The sequence below is a fragment of the Pagrus major genome, chromosome 22 (genome assembly GCF_040436345.1).
Source record: "Pagrus major chromosome 22, Pma_NU_1.0".
NCBI lineage: Eukaryota > Metazoa > Chordata > Actinopteri > Spariformes > Sparidae > Pagrus > Pagrus major.
The window spans coordinates 26,220,634-26,238,026 of record NC_133236.1 but is presented as its reverse complement, the minus strand read 5'-3'; the positions used below and the strand labels follow the sequence as shown (position 1 = coordinate 26,238,026).

General features: G+C 44.7%; 1 protein-coding gene across 5 annotated transcripts in view; it reads right to left on the bottom strand.

Annotated features, from left to right (window-relative positions):
• Positions 1-17,393, bottom strand: part of LOC141017540 (kelch-like protein 29) — a 214,464-nt gene that overhangs the window by 99,657 nt on the left and 97,414 nt on the right. For all 5 annotated transcript variants that reach the window (XM_073492229.1, XM_073492227.1, XM_073492231.1 and 2 more), the window contains 2 exons: positions 5,268-5,415; positions 1,884-2,429 (listed from right to left, as the gene is read on the bottom strand). In XM_073492229.1, the coding sequence (XP_073348330.1) occupies positions 1,884-2,429; positions 5,268-5,415 (694 nt within the window). The remainder of the gene's footprint in view (positions 1-1,883; positions 2,430-5,267; positions 5,416-17,393) is intronic.

Below are 17,393 nucleotides of genomic sequence, written 5' to 3'. Positions count from 1 at the left end.
AGATAATTGTGACGGAATCGAGCCAGAACGGCCAGGTCGAGCGAGCTGACCCTTCCATATTTGCGGCTCCGGACAGGAGGCACCCTCGGCACATTTATATGCAGTGTTAATTGATTTGAAACAGAATGCGTGAGAGCTGCGGGGAGCTCGGGATTTGTGACCTCTCGGAAACGGGTGAGACGGCAGAAGGAAGGGAGGGATAAGGAAGAAGAGCGATAATCAGAAAGACAGAAAAGTGCAGACAGAGCGACGGCAGTGGGCAGGGACCGAGGGACAGGGCGCACGGGGTGGCGTTGTTGTGATTACAGCAGCAAAGTTAAGTGTTCCTGTCAGAGGAGAGGTCTGCTGCGCCACTCAGGAGGGCTGCTGAAGAGGCGTCACGGCCGCTAATTTACTCGTGCTCAACTTTTTTCTGCTGTCCTTGTGACATTACCCTATGACATGCCTGCTAATGTCTATTCAATGCCTGGCGAGGATGAATAAAAACAACTGAAACGGTGAAGGGGATGTGATATTCAAGTGCCTCTACTTGCTGTTTGACCTTCATAGAAGCTTATACAAGATTTCCACAGCGTATAATGTCTAGAAATTGACGGTGGCACATTTTTACCTTTGGCCCCTCACACACTGTAACAACACAGCCTGATATATTAACTTTTTCATTACATGAATCGCAGCAACAGTGTTTCTTATAGCGCTTTCCTTTGCTGTAAAATGGATCTGTACATATACTGTAATTCCAATTAAACTCCAGCTTCTTTGGCCCGTTAAAAGAAGGTCAATAAATTTTGACATGTACATGGTTAATGGTTCGCGACAGTCTATTCAACACAGAAGCTAAGAAGCTCTCGTTCTACAGAGGCCAGACTAAGCCGACGAGCCCGTCTAATTATCCATTTCCAATTCTACCTGCAGTCTCATTCCAATGTATCGCAGGCAGGCCCCCCAAAATAATTGCTTTTTCGCAATCTACAAGTTCATTTGCACACATTTTATTGATCAAAATGAGTCAGGAAAAAGAAAACAATCTAAACCTAAATTAAAAGCTTCATTAAATGTGAAAATTGGTCGGGGAATTGCGAACATCTGTTTCCAGCGCCCCGCGTCATAAACTTCCAAGGTTAAACCAAACACCAATTTATGGCTTGCAGACTCAGGCACGAGTCGAGGGCTGTGAAGCACCTTCACAAACACAGCGCAAGTCAACAAGGCTTCAAACGATTTCGGAGAGAGATGTGAGGGCAGGGACTGAAAGCTCCCTTCCTGCCTCGCGTTTAGCAAGCCCTGTGAGCGTTGCAATCCGAGGGCGGAGGAGAGATGAAGCTGACACACTTTCAACCAATTTCGGAGCACAACAGTAGATATGCCGCTGCTTTTATTGTAGTTCCAGATCAGTACAACGTGTTTCCAAAGAATCCCATATAGGCAGTATTACAGGGTTTCAGATACAGCCATCTGACTGCTGCTTTAGGTGCACGTCCCTTCTCTGCGACCTTGGAGCAGCTTTGAAGTGTATTGGCTCCGGTTGCAAGTTGTATTTTAACAGCCCCTTGCTTGAGTGTTTGCAGCCTTGTTTATGACTGGTGGCATCTGAAACTGCTCGGGTGCACAGACAGAGGGCAGAGGCTTGTGCGTTTCATTCCAGCACAGCCCCTACATAAGGGGAGGTCACAAGGAATAGAGAGCTGAGAGTACGTTGATTTAATACCTAACACCTCCCTGGCTTGCATTCACTCCTGAGCTGAAGTTGCCGGCTGAACAGATCTGCTTTGATTTAGCCTTTCAAAGTTAGTGGTGGCAGGGTCCGTAGCTAGAAGAGAGCGATTCTAAAAGAAAAACCTCCGCCTTTGCAGAGTGTGTCAGCCGAGGCTGTCTGTGCTTACCTTTCGGATGTCCCGGGTCACTGAACTCGTACTTCCCCATCCCGACTGTCCGCAGCATTTGCAGCCCGTTAGGACCGTCCTGATTGTCTGCAGCTGTGGGCTGGGCCTGAGCTGCCGCCGCCGCCGCTGCTGCTGCCGCCGCCTGTCCGTTGGTCAGAGGCAGGGCGGGGGGCTGGATGAGGCCTGGGTGAGAGGTTAAGTGGCCGTTGCCCATCACGCTGTGAGGGTTTGGATGAACCACCTGGTTGCCTTGGGCAGTGAGGGCGGAGGGTGCGACCGTGGGCTGAGCGGAGGGGTACGGAGGCTGGCTGGGCATGCTCAGTACCATGGAGGGTGGCTGCTGGGTGGATTGCGGCGTCAGCTGGAAGTGAGCGGTCATGAGAGGGTGTTGCGGGGGTACCGGTGTCTGGATGGATGGGGTTACTCCTATGATGGGAGACTGCGCGGTCACGCTGTGGCTGAAGGAGGGCGGCTGGGGGAGGGCGTAGCTGTGGGGAAGGAGGCTGGGCTGGCTCACCGCTGCTACTGGTCCAGCCCAGGCCGGACCTACAGACAAACAAAGAGACGGACAAGCAAAAAGAGGAAGATTAATCAGTGTGTATCCAGCTTTTAATTGGTATAACCAAGCAAAGAAGCTGAGGTATTTCTATACTGTTGACTGATTTGTAGTGTTTTGGCTAGCCGGAGGCAAAGCCCAAAACATGGGCAGAGTACTGATTTTGAGTCTGGCATCAGATGATCAAATAGAGAGAGAAAAACAGCATGAGAAGACAGCTTCCAGCTCGAGTCTGTTCCTCTCCACACCACAACTGTCAGCGTGCTGCTCTTCTTCAGTCCAAGTTTGTTTTTGACTCGAGACTAAATATCAAAAGACGAAATTAGAAGCAACATACAGATCTGCTCCCAAGATCAACACCATATTAAGATTAAGAGATTTATTTTGCTACAAGATGAACAAATGCCTTCCTGAACGTGAAGAGCATACACGCTCAGTGCAACACCATTATCTGAGTGGGAGTCGGTGTTTGCCCAGACACTCGGAGCCAATCATTTCTCTTCCCCGAGGCGCTGGATGCTGAGGCTGTGATGGGAAGACGCAGCCATACTCGGCCTGAGCGCTCCCTCCCTCATTTGTTCCTACTCCCTCATCTCTAGCTCCTCCTGCCACGGTCCGGGCTCCAAAAATAGCCTACCAGTCTGCCGAAGGGGCCAAAGGCTAAATCACAGCATGCAAAAAAGCTAAAGAAAGGAAAAGAAGGAGCCCACATTATTCATGATACTAGCCCCGCTGATATAATAGTCTGGGAGGAGAGAGCGATGGAGAGGGAGGGCGTGATAAGCACAGGCAGCGGGAAGAAAAGAAAGCGAGAGGAGAGGGTGAGATGTGAAGACTCCAGAGGAGAGGTCAGCTAGGTTCATAATTCACATGTCACTGAGCTAAACACTGTAATTCATTTGCCTTCTTTTGTAGCTGATCTTGTTAAAAGGATTCAGATCAAATGGGTTCGTGCAAATAACTCCAAATTCAAAAGTTTCAAGGTTGTAATGGTGTAGAATTAACACAATGTATTCTTTTGTCCTTTCACTATCCCTCAATCCTTTCATTAACATGACCCAACATTGACCCGCATTCATATGCATCACCTGGAAAGGTAATCAAAATGAAGCAACTGCATTTACATTAAATTGTATTCAATGGTTGGAGTGCTTTCTTATACCTCAGGATTATGAGTTTCAAAAGTGCCTCATTCGCTTCAATTATTTATTGCACAATTTGCTTAAAGCACGGCATCAAAAAAAGAACTATTTCCGTCCAAAAGAAACTAAAGTTGAAAGAAAACTTCTCTTTTCAAAGACAAACTTTCTCGAACAGACACAACAGTGAAGTTTCTGTTGAAAGAAACCGTTGATTAATTCTGGCACAGTTGGCAGAGAACTTTCTGGCAACACAGCTCAGTGAAGTGTGGAGAGGAGCTGGCTTCGCTGCAAACGCCAGTCACAGTTTGGAATAGCGCACACGGGCGAATCAATATGCAACACTATGCTCGGATTGGAGTGTCATATGTGACAGCGTGCAAGGTCGGTGACATCTCACTCTCCTTGTGCTTCACTCCCGAGCTGCAGTGTGGCTGCGGGAGCTGCTGCGGTGATGGTGGGAGGGCACGGGGAGCGGAGCCTCGTTCACTGACACACAATAACAAGACCTCCAGAGCTTCATGGTCATTTGAGCCAGACCCTCAGTGCACAGCAGGAGGTTGTGACTGCACAGCAGGGGGGGGGACACGAGCGCACAGGGCACAGACAGAGCTCCATACTCTCCCTTCACAGCTGTATCCTCAGCCTAAGAGCACCTCCAATGGTTTCTGCTAGAGAAACATTCCTCTTGGGCAACTGATCAAACTGTTTAATAATTAATGCACAAACAACTATATACGTAAGTTGCAAATTCTAATTAGGAGGCGAGTTGTACAGGCGGGGGCAGGGGCTGAACCATGTTTTGGAGCATGCTGCTTTGCAACCAGAGAGGAGCAGCTGTCTACAATCTGAATTTGTTGAGCTGGAAGTTCCAGTGGAACGAGCTCTGTGCCAGTATTATTCTTAAATGAGACACATTTGTGATGAGCAGGAGGCAGAGGACAGCAGAGCAATGGAAGGAAATTAACTGCTCTAGGGCAGAGCCATTCTGGGCGAGTTCATTACAATAAGAGTAAAAAACTTCAACATTGGCTTAACTCGTTAATGTCGGGCCTGCAACGGCGCCACTGCTCTGTTTTAAGGGTGCGTGAGCGGAATAAGGTCGACATCTAAATTAAACCTGGTGGAGATCACTTGGAGGACTTTCAGAGTTCCACTACATAGGTTTAATTTAGACTAAATCAGCTTCGGTTAGTGACACAATAACATTAACAAGGACAATAAAATGGGAGCAGAGTGAAGGGGGCGGGGGCCTGGAGAGCTTGTGAGGGTGCAACATGGATAAAGACTTTACTCTTCGAACTTCCTGATATCCCACTGACATTTCTATAATTATCTGCATAATTAAGCTGCTTTATGTGGGGATGGTTTTTTGCGGGTGTTAATTATGCATGATTGTGTATGCGAAGTACGCATGTTGTGGAGGCAAACATGTATTTTATGTAGGGCAATGCACCCAAGATGTCTCATTAGCATTGGATGCCCGCGAAGCCGTCCAGGGCCGTCTGGGGTGTAGCAGCACATGAGCTTAGCGTGAAGACCGTGTACATGCATGCATCTGTTGTGCGCTGATGATGTAAAGCTTACATCACTGTAACTCCCATCATGTGGAACCAGTGGATGTGTGAGTGTGCCTGCCAAGTAACATCTGCATGTGTGTATGCTAACGATGCATGTGTGATTCATTACCTGTGGGCTCGCTGTCTCGATGTTGCTTGGCGGGAGGCTCATCTGTATCCCAGGGTGTGAGCTGGTTGATGGGCGTCTGTCCCCACCTCACCCCCGGAGCCAAGAGCAGTCCTGGGGTCTGGTTGTCTCCAGGAGACAGACCGGAGACCTGCAGCACAGCAATGAAAAACAACACGACTGATTAGATTTTGAGGAAAAACACTAAAAGACTTAGTGTGAGGATTACAATTAAACGTGCACTGTGTAGTTTTGGAAATTGGAATATTTAGAAGAGAAAGATCTTTAGTGACTGATTTTTTTTTTATGCCTAAACAAACTAATAAAACTCTCTTTGTTTTCGTGACTGAATAGACAAACTGACCTTAAAAAGGACAATTTCATACTGTTTTACTTTGTTTATATGTGGCGGACCCTGCCACCGTTCCGATTCACACAGTGTTCTGGGGACCTTATTTTCCTCTGAGAACAGCTTGTTTATTCAGTTATGGAAAAAAAAAATATTTCGGAGTTTGCATTAATACCTCATTAATATTGCATATATTAAAATGTCTTCTTTTTCCAAAACTAGAGTGGCCCTTTAAACCACTCTGCACTCCGTAGTCTTTACATACATACAGTGCATTTTGTTTCCAAACGACTCTAAAAATCTAATTTTATCAAAAGCTTTGGTTTAAATACAGTATTTAATTTTATAGCTTGAATGGAAACGGCAACAAATCACAGCAATCTGACTGTATTTTTTTTTTTTAAAGGTTTTGAAGTGAGCATGGCTCACAATTAGCAGTGAGAGAGCGCTGATTACAGCCTATATGTAATGGGAACGAGGGAAATAAAATGTTGCTCACGGCCTCAAGAGTCTTTTGCAGAAAGACCAATATTTCTCTTTTTATATATTAATAACAATTAACTTTATAGTGTGGCTACATTCAAATGCAGAACCCCCCCCCCGAGACTTTGTATATCTTAATTGTCAAATGAATTAAACATTGTGTTCAGTCAAGTGAGATAATAGAATTCTGAACACAAATATGACAAATAGAGTAAATAGAAAGAACTCCTTTTTGCGGGGATGAGAGAAATGAAAAAAAAAATGTAATTTAAAAAAAAAAAAGAAAATGAAAAGCCAGGTGACAATGTGTGTATGAGGCTAAATCCAATGCAACTTCACCGAGCCAAACTAAGAATTCTCTAAGCCTTTCTTTGCACCCACAACTCTAATATTTTGCTCTGGTAGGGGAGTAAGAAATGTTATCAGGCAAGCCCAGGCTGATGAAAACACAGGGTCAATCACCACTGGACCCCTGCAGCAATATTCGCCTCTCCCTATCTGCAGTTTGGACGCTCGCTCTGACAACCAGGCAGGGAGAGGGCAGAGCCCAGCCTGATTCCCCTGCTCGCCCCAGCCAGCCTCCCGAGTTAATAGAAAAGACCTGGTCACCAGGCCCCTCCTGCGCCCTTCCTGGCTGATCCCCTCCATCCCTCCTCCCTCCATCCCTCAATTCCATTATCCTCCCTGACCCGACGTCCACTTCATCAAGCACGCCATCATGCATTCCAACAGCTGTGTCGACAAACCCTGACAGAGCCGCCCCGCGACTAAAAAAATGCAATGCAAACAGTTTGGTTCACAGTGAATTAATGTGCAGTTTTACATATCGTATCGATCCCCATTCCCGGACAACTATACCCCCGCCGCTTAAAGATGGATTTAACACTTAAAGACATTACATGGTATTAATGCAGCACAACATCTGCTCGGTAATAAACATCTTCACAATGGCAGAGTCGTTCAATGAGTGTCACTTGCTTGATAAATCCATACTGAAAGTTATCTGACAGTTTGTAAGTGCTGGGGGCAAAAGGGAGAAAAAACAGCAAAGAGAAACATCTCAAGGCAAAGTAGAAAACAGAGTGATGGAGTGAGCGAATGAAGCTGGGTTTAAGGGAGGGGGGAACGGGCTGTCAGGTCTTTTTGTCCGGCTCAACCTGTCGGCTTCAGACAAGAGAAAACTGAAATGGTTTACTCAGAGAATGCCCTAAGCGTTCAATTTCATCGGAGAGCCCTGGAGACTCAGGGAGGGAGAATTCGGACCGTTTTCAAGGTGAGGAGTTGCTTTCTTTTGCCCACTATTTTTTTTAATGAGCATTTTTCCTCCTCCGCTCTGTGTGCTTTACTGTATTTCTCTCCAGTCATGCTTTACCTTTCTCTCTCCGCACAGGCAACTCCTCATTAACTCACTGCATTGACTCTCTTACTTTCCTTTAGCCCCGCACCTGCCTCATAATATTCTCTCATTAATACTCCCACCCATTTACCCAAAACAGACGAGAAAACAGGAAAAATCTCTTCTGCTGAAAGGCAATCCATCTGTCACAGTTTTAGAGCACCAGGAAAGAGAAAAAAAAAAAGGTTCTTAGTCAGCGCCATCACACTGACAGCATATCAGCTAGGCTCAGGAACAATCCTGACTTGAAAATGATCAAGGTTAGATAGGAAATACACACGAACAGGCTCATACACACTGGAAAGACAAGCGTGTGCGGACACACACGCACACACAGCAGGTGAAAGTACACGCACGCGCGCACACCCACATGCCAGGAGATATCAGACGGGATGTTTATTAAGACGACAGACTTGCTGCAGGTAGGCAGGAAGGTACTGCGAGTTCTGGGACAGCGCCTGCCATTTTCTCTCAATTTTATTTGCTCTCTCCATTTCCAGTCCCCTCCTCCCTGGCCGCCCATTATCACCGGGCAGCAGATGGTTTCCTCTGACTCGACAAAAACCATGCTGGAGAGGAGGAGGGGAGCCAGATAAATAATTTTTGAGTCGTGCCAAGCCATTCTGTGTTTGTTGTCAAGCTGACTGGGGAAAGGTTATTTTGTACCGTAGAGCAAACATCCGCGCATATGGACCACATACTGTACGTGTGGAGTGTGGCACTCACAGACAGACACGTGCAAAAAAAGGTGCGGAAACGTCTGAGACGCACGTGCTTACCTACAGTATACACATGAATCTGCATATGTAACTGCTATATAACTCTAGCTCTTTACCAGTAGAATTAAAAACATTTTATATCTGCACACAATGCACAAAAGCAAATACTGTACGTGCAGAATGTTCATAATCCACTAATCTGTAAAACAATGTGATTTAAAGATGCTATTTGCAGGATTAAGGGGGATCTATTGGCACAAATGAAATAAAAAATTCATAATTATGTTTTGATTAGTGTAGAAGTACCTGAAACTAAGAATCGCTGTGTTCTTGTCACCTTAGAATGAGTCTTTTATATCTACAGACGGAGCTGGTTCTCTTTCACGGAGTCCACCATGTTTCTACAGTAGCCCAGAACGGACAAACCGAACACTGACTGCAGAGAGGGCCTTTCCCGAGTTTGCACAGTCACCATAAGTTCCCCTACATGCTTGGAAGGGTAGACAAGACAGACCTGAGAAATGAACAAGCGTTCTGCTCTGATCCAGAGCTGTTTACTACTGGGAGGAGAGAGGGAACAGAAGAGAGAGAACCAGAGTCTGTGGTGAGTGCTGAATTCAGTGAGAGTTAACCTGAATTTAAACACACAGTCACACACCCTCTCCTGATGGATTTGGGCAGATAAACACTGCATTAGTGTGAAGGGAATAAACACAAATGTCCAAAGCGACCAATTGAAACCCATTGCTATCTTGAGTAAAAGTGGATTTCTCTGGGTTTGAACATTGCTGGAATTACAAAATATAACAAAAGGTTGAGTCGTTTTTAGATCGTTTTATGCAGAATTTCTACACATTATACCTTAAATTCAAACCTTAAATAAAAAGTACACTTTCATCCGAGTCGCCCTGCAAAACCTTTCTCACGATTTGAAGCACTGATCCATCTGCTCCTCTTGCACAATCGCACCTGCAGATATACATGAGCACACACATGCAGGCACAGCAAAGCTAGAGGGAAATCTTCCCCCTTCTCAAACCTCTGAATGCTGTAGACATGTCAGAACCGGTGTATTGAAAAAAGGGAGATAAGATCAAGACGCATCAGGCCTAAATATATACTTGTCCTCCTTCGTCTGGTCAGCTGAGACAGCGGTCTGATTCAGGCCAGCGCATCGGCTATTTTCCTCGGACATGGCAAACACTGACATCTGTCATTATGTGCGCTCTTTTCTATCACGCAGTGGTAGGCAGCATTCATGTGACTACCGGAGCCTCTTGCCATAGGCCACAATCTGCTGTGGGCACATACAGGATGGAGCCCTCGTAGTGATCCGGGCTTTGATTGCTTTGAGTCATCCACAACATCCACATCCAAATAAACAGAAAACGTTTGCTCAAGGCTTTGTGTTTGCCTTTGCATTTTGTTTGAGCCAGCCCTTGTCTGTGTGAGGTATTGCACCAGTTCAATCCTATAATAACACAAGCCAGGACACCAGGCTTCCACAGGAAAGCTCCAGCTCTTTGTACCTATTGTGCCCGAGGTATGGGCCGGTATACCTACGCCCGAACATATAGTTCTCCCATCCAGTTAAGGGACGGCCGTAGTTTTCCCCAGAGAAATTACGTTATTGCTCGACTCGGGGCGAAATAGCAAGAAGGAGTGAGAGGGAGGGAGGGATGGGTATGTCTATAACACCCAGGTCCCATTGGGGTAAACAACATTACAGCACACACTGATCAAATCAACTAACTGCTATGAGATTTAATAACAGGTCTGGGCGGGAAAAAAAGAGGTGTACTGTGGTGGGAGCAAAGCTAGTTTTGAAGAAAATAAAGAGAGGAGGGTTGAGGAAGGGCTCGGGCCTTAAATGGAGAAACACAAACACACACACACACACAAACAGCAGATCAGCAACAACACCAAGCTAATCTCATGAAATGTCATTAGCACAACTGCCAGACACAATGAGATAGCAATGTGCAGGGTGCAAGGCCAGTGCTACACCGGGTTGATTATGTTCTACCTTTTAAGGCTCAGTGTTCCTCTGGTAGCAAAGCTCTTTACGAACAAGAGGAAAATAACAGACCGCAGGCGAGGAGGAGGTTCACTGTTGTGTGATATCACTCAGCTGGCATGGTAATCAGGCCTGTTAATGTGCAGTTGTTATCCTGATAGGTTTATTAGATAATCTAGCGCTCCTGGATTTTCTGGTGGTCCAGTGCCGAGCTGACATTATTGGTTTCATTTAAATGCATCCGAGGAAATACACCTCCACAATCAGCCGGCCAATCTCCGGGGGGAGATGCATGTACACAAATTTATTTCTAATCAAAATTTCAATAACAGCAGTCGCCGCTGTGCCTCGCTATATCGTGTGCAAGCCGTTAAGAAAAAAAAAAATTGTCACATTGTAATTCCACACCACGAACGAATCATAAGAAACAGTATGTGCGGGCAAGGAAATGAAATTCAACTCCGACAGAATGGCTTTTTCTCCCCTTTGGCCAGGCATGGACAGATACAGCGAATTTGGCTGAAATGTGGAGGGTGATGGAAATAATGGCTTTCCTCAGAGAAAAGAAGCAGAGAGAATGGCAGCGAAGGAAGGAGTGAAAGATTGAGAGGCAGAGTAAGACAAACCCATCCATCACGTAGCCTTGTATCATTGCCTTTGACAGATCATTTTCAGTTTTTCTAAAATGGAGAGGAGAAAAAAACCCAAAAAAAACCCTCCTTTCTCCTGCTCCCCAGTCTGTCCAATCAAGTGTGGTCCGAAAACTGACCAGAAGCGCAGAGGAGTGTACAAAAGCGCACAACTCATTCTCTTTTCGAAACATTATTCACTTACTGTATAGAGGTATCTCTTTTCCATGACAACGCGCTGACACCTAAATGTGCAGTGGATTTGTTCCGTCATAATGGCGCTGAATGCTGGAGCCGAACCGTGGGGCGGCTGTGTCCAATCTATTAGACTGGAACATAGCAGAGCATCTCACGAGTAAACAAAAGAGACTACTGCGCCATTTTTGGCAGCCATCTTAAAATGGAGTGGCGCTCCAACATGCCGAACAGCGTGGTGCCATAGACGGAGACGGAGGTGCGTGTTCAGTATGATGGCTGCATACTGAAGAGACTAGAGAGGAAGGCGAGGTAATGTTTCTTTTTTTTTAAACTCCAAATCCAGTCCATTGTGTTACACTTAAAAATGTGAGCCGATGGCAGCGATTAGACATATCCAGTACATTGTGGAAGGTTTTAAAATGCTGCGTTTCGTGAGCATTTAAAAGCTAATCTTGTGTGGCGTTTAAAGACCTCGCTGTGAACTGCAGGAGCTCATATCTTAAACGACACTTTTTTTCAGCAGATAAAAATCAGCAGCACAGCTTTTATGACATCCCTCTCTGCTGGATTTGAAGAAAAAAAAAGAAATCACAAACACAAACATGACTGTAAATTTATTTTGGAGCGATCCTTGCATTACATAATCGTTGTATAACCTTGTGTTTTCTCGCTATTACTGTCCATAATGAGAACGAACAATGACTCAAAATAAACAAAAATATTAAGCAGAAAGAAAATTGGCTGCTAAGTGTTTTCTAACTGCCAAAACAAGTCTGCTGTTAGAGTCAAAATCTAAAGCATTATTTCATTAGAACAATGTTTGGGTGGTTATTCAGTTTATTTCATGTGGAAATTGCTTGTCACCATTTATAAAAGACCCCACCTCTTTCTTTAAGCACTACATAAAACACAAAACGTGTCATATCTGCAGTCGCCATCTGCAATCGAGGCAATATCGCTGTAAACAAGAAAAATGTCAGCCATCCTGTTGGGTGACTGTTCATGATTGGCAGCTTGTGCACAGAAAGATTGAAAATCCAAACAAAGCTGATCCTTCCAGGCGCCAACGCTTAACACTGACCCCCGGCAGCACGACACACAAACATAATGAAAACACACAAACGCGGGCGCCTGGTGGGTATATATGCTATTGATGCACCACAGCATGGGCTACGGATACAGACTCTATAATTTCGAGCCCCGGGCCAAACGACTGAAGGGGAACGGACTTCACTTCCACTGAAACTCCGGCTAAGACGCTCCGACAGCTCGGCAAGCTCCTGGCTCGACGCACACGTTCCAGAAAAAGGGAAGCGTGATCGCAGGGGCGAGGCCGACAAGCTTCAGTGGAAAAGCAGGGCTGTAAACCCCGCCTAATATCCCATGAGTGCTCAGAGGTTGCAGCGCTTGCCTTCCAAACTCTACCTCAGCCCCTCCTTTTTCCTGTGTTTTCTCTTCTCCTGCAGATAGTGTGTTTGGCTCGGGCGCAACGGCGCCGTGAACATGGTTTATCTGTGGTTTCCAAGAGAGGCTGACTGGTGCTCGGACATGTGAGCTGTGGAGACTTCCTTATGTCATGGTAACACCTCCCACAGGAGCGTGTCAGGGGCCATGTTGCCCTCGGTTGGCACTGGCAGGGACAGTGAGAGACATAGGTCTCCAGCAGGCCATGACCCTGCCTGATATGTGGTGAGTGTTTGGGGAACAAAATATCCACTGCCTGTCATAGCAGCAGTCTCAGCGGCCCGGAGACGACTGTGTAGCTCGTGTCTGTGGTTGAAATTGGGGAGAAAATGGCAAAATGTGTGGCCTTGTCTATGTGTGTGTGTGTGTGTGTGTGTGTGTGTGTGGCTGTAATAAATGAGCGTTAACTGGGCAAACAGCCATTTAGCGCGAAAGAATAAATTGAATTTATATTGATATTGCAATATGAAGGGAAACAATATCTACTTTGCCAAGAGTGCAGTGTGGGGAGTTTTTAAATGCATTTTCCAATGCATTCAATCTGCGGGCTGAATACTGGGAGGTTTTGGCACATGGGCTGAAAACCAGATGACCATATGCCCGGCTGGAAATAAGGGATAAAATGCAGCGGATTCCTACTGCACAGGTTCACACTCGGTTCCAAGCTGGCATACTGTCCGAACAAAAGAATTTCATTACCACTGTGCTCATACAATCTTCCCTTCAACTCTGAAATACAGCATTGACGGTAGCATGTTTTGTTAATATTGCTGTCCTTACTGGGTCATTCATTCAGTCGGCATTATAACGTGCAGCAAAACTGAATGTCCTTACGTTACCAGGTTTGTTATTGTAGCAGCTAAATAATTTTGAATGAACCTTTCACTCTTTTCACCTCGTACCACCAAGGACAGGTTAGCTTCTGTATTTCGGTAAATTCATGAAAACATTTATGTTCAGTATGGGAGAGGGAGCTATACATCTCAGTTTATGCAGCACTGCTTCACACTTTGTCCTCTCACGTCTTGCATTCTGTTCGTTTGACCCTAGCCTCACACCTCCACACATTGCTCGCACGCCCCCGCTGCGTTCATTTTATGGACGGTAAGAGCAATTGTGGCAATGTGAATTACCGCTTCCACAGAGATGTTGGAACTTTTTGCAAATCCACTTCTCTTTTGGTTCAATGACAACGCTGTGTTTAAGGTTGAGTTTTTGTTTTTCATCCCAAGGACCACCTGGCTAGGGTTTTGAAAAGATCATGTTTTGGCTGAAAATAGGTTGAGGGTATCCCCAACTCTTGCTCCAGGACTAAACCTCACCTAATCCTGGGACTAACTGGTTAGGGTTGGGTTTTGTCAACAGAAACGTGGCTTTTAAATTTCTTGTCTCATCAAAAATACACAAAAACACAACTTGCCTCACTGTACTGTCGCTGCCATCCCCTCCACCTCCTCACATGAAAGTCAGCTCATATCCATGTACATGACATAACACGTATTGTAGAAATGTCAGTGTGGTATGTACGGCACGCACACATTTGAATGTATCCGTGGCTTGCAGGACTCAATGTATATAATTAGAGACTGTCATGGTGACTAAAAAATTAACTAGTAATAGCATTTATGCTCAAGAGCCGGACTCAGGCAGGTCTAGTGATGCCTCATGAGCTAAACGGATAAGTTGACACTCATTCTGTGATGCATGCATACACAGACGGACAGATTAGGAAACTGACAGAGCAGACAGGCAGTTAGATGGATGCGACTATCCCATGGAGCCTCCTATTGACTTTCCCTGGGCACAGAGGGATCTGGCAGACAAAGAGAAGCAGCCCTCGGTCAATAGGGACCACAAGAACAGAACAGTCAGGTTTCTGGCCAACACCCGCGCTGGTTTGACAAAATGCCCAAAATATGAGCTCTGAAATAGCTTATTTTCAAACCAGATGGTATTTAAGCAAGCAGGGCTGTGCTGTGTTTAACTTCTCATCCACAGGATTTTCAGTCTGCTGAAAATGCGCACACTGAAGCATTTTACAGTGTTACATCACCACAGCACCTGGAGGGCAAAAACTCTAATCAGACTACAAGTGTGAGTAATTAAACTGAAAACACAGGCACAGCCAATGGCCAGTATTTGCTGCAAATGTGCCTAATTAATGATGCAGTGCGGCAACATTATGAGAGCACAATGAGCAAATGTATCGGCTTCACTCAGATGAACTCCGGACATCGAAATGAATATGCCAGTTGGCTACAGAGCGCCTATCACCTTTCGTTTGGCGCTCCTAAAAATAGTCGCATTAAGTGGAGGTACAGCAGAATCTGCATTACAGCACTGTCAAATCAAAACCCCTCATGACTCCACTAAGGTATATAATTACCAGTGTGCCTACAAGCCTCTTACTATCTGTTATTTTTGCAGCCTTTTTAGTCACTTCAGAGCATTTCCTGCTCGGTGGAATAAAAAGGAGCTATAATAGTGGACATTCAAGCCACACAGGAAACCAAAAATGTGTTCATATTCTAAATGCAGACATATTTTATGTAAAGTGACATGTCTTGAGCTGGGATATGGACTTCTGCCTGTGACTTTATCAGCTTAAAAGGCGAGTCAGCATGAAGCAGTGCACAGACAGCCACATGTATAACCTGTGGCAGTGTTCCAACGTTTGAGGTTTCAGTCTTGGAGCTCCAGCGCTGCTTCCCCAGGGTTTGACAGAAAAGCTGGTTTATCCCACAAGATGAAGTGGTCAGTGCAGCTCTGTGCTCCTGCAAGCACAGAGGGGAGTCCACACAGCGCACCGCTTGGGGTAAGATATACACTGGAGAGACATGCTGGGATCATTAGAGACCCAAGACTCCTAAAGAAGCTGAGAAATAGCCATGAACTACACTGCGGCAGGTGGATAAACAGACCTTGGCTTGAATTATGGGAGGATTTTTTAACCGAAAAGGCTTTTCTGTGTGTTTGGAGCCGCCTTTCAACTGCCTGAATGAGCTTCTCTTGATTTGCTCTAATGTTGTCGGGTTTTCAAATGCTAATACCACTCCATACAGATGGCAGAAGTAATTTCAAGGTCCGTATCCTGTGTCGAAAGTTACAATTGACAAGTAAAATTAGGATCTCTTTGAAGATCGGTTGATGTCTCCATGCTTGTTTTGTTTAGACACAGCACACATATTTTTTTTTGAGAAAAAAGTAGTCCAAACACACTCAACGCCTGCTAAGAAAAAAATCAAGTCCGCATAAATATTCTTCAAGAAACTACACGTCTCGTCTCCCATTGTCAGAATAAATTAAATCGATTTATAAAAGCTATAAAAAAACTGCTTCCTCAGTGCTTAGAAAGACGTTTTTTCCTTTTTTATAAATACTGGAAAAAGCTCTGTTCAGTCTGTAAGAACATATTTCAAGAGATAGAATCGATGCAGTGTGCCTGCGAATGTTTCAGTTCACACAAGTTCTCCATTTCCTTTGTTTTTTTGTTTTTAAAGTGTCCAGCTCTTTTCAGTACATTCATAGACTGAAGTCCCCCTCCAGACTAAAAAAAATATTATTGCAGACAACAAACAGTGAACGTGTCAGGAAAGAAACTCCTCTAGCTAGTTGGCAGCTGTGTGTCCTCTCCTGTTTTTACCATAAAACTAGTGAGAAAAACAGCTCAGTATGTATTTTTTCAGTCCGAGTGCCAGAGAGATGGGCAGACTTACAAAGATCTGCTTTGGATCTCTGAAGCAGGTACAAGCACACATCAAATGTGTGAAAACTAGGACTTCAAAACCCCCCAAAAACATTCTTGAAATGCCTTTTTTAGGCCAATATTTAGTCCATTTGGCATTCATAAAAGGATTTAATTTTGTTAGTCGTTTTACTTGTTTGTTGTGCTGTAATGTGAGAGATGAAAAAGTGTTTTCTGCTTCATGGACACAGACAGACAACATTAATATTCATGAGTTCGATGATTAATCACTTACATGGATGAGTCATGTTACTAAAAACTGTTCCTGCAGCCAAATATAAAACCAGAATACCAATGAGCAGAGAAAGTGGGGCCTGATACCTGAAGTGACTTCTTTCTCTCCCTCCTCTTACTTATGTAAGAAGACCCGTCACACACCCACCGATCGATAAGACGTGGAAACGGAGACTGTTACTAGTTTAAATGTTGTTTGCATTAGAGCGCCAACGAGAGATGAATATCAATTAGTAGATCGAAAAAAAAATTATTATTTATTCGATAATTGATTAATCTTTTTAGAACATTTATCAAGTTCCCTCGCTCACACTGACCTTAAATACATAAATAATGTTGGTCTAGAAGTCTGGGTGTCAGCTCAAAGACAAAAGACAGGATATACATATTTCACATTCTCTCCAAATGATTAAATTAAAGATTTATAGTGAGTTCACTGTGTTAGGTACAATATAACAGAAGTTATACTACAGAGCTGTAGTCTCAAAGTTGTGTTTTCCAAACAGTCTAGACCTCGAGTCTCTGGGTCCATTGGTGCAGGGTAGGTTGGTGAGGTCTGAGCATCTATAGTTAATTTTTAGAGTTAGATTGCCTCGAGTCAACTGGTCTGGTTCAACGTTCTTCTTATTCCTTTTATACTTTTTCTCCAAATAGATTTGTAATTCAGGACAATTCCAAAAAAATGTGGGGAAAAGTCTCTTATTAAGCCAGATCCTCTCCATCAGAAAGGATTAGCTTCATTGGCATAATTGGAAATTACTAGTGGTGTTTCAAAAAAAATCTCATTTCAACCAAATTCTTTCCAGATTGGGCTACAGAGACATCCCAGACTCTTCCCCCTCCTCGGTTTCAGTCATTTTTCAGGCAATAACAAAAATAATTTACTGGTTCCAGC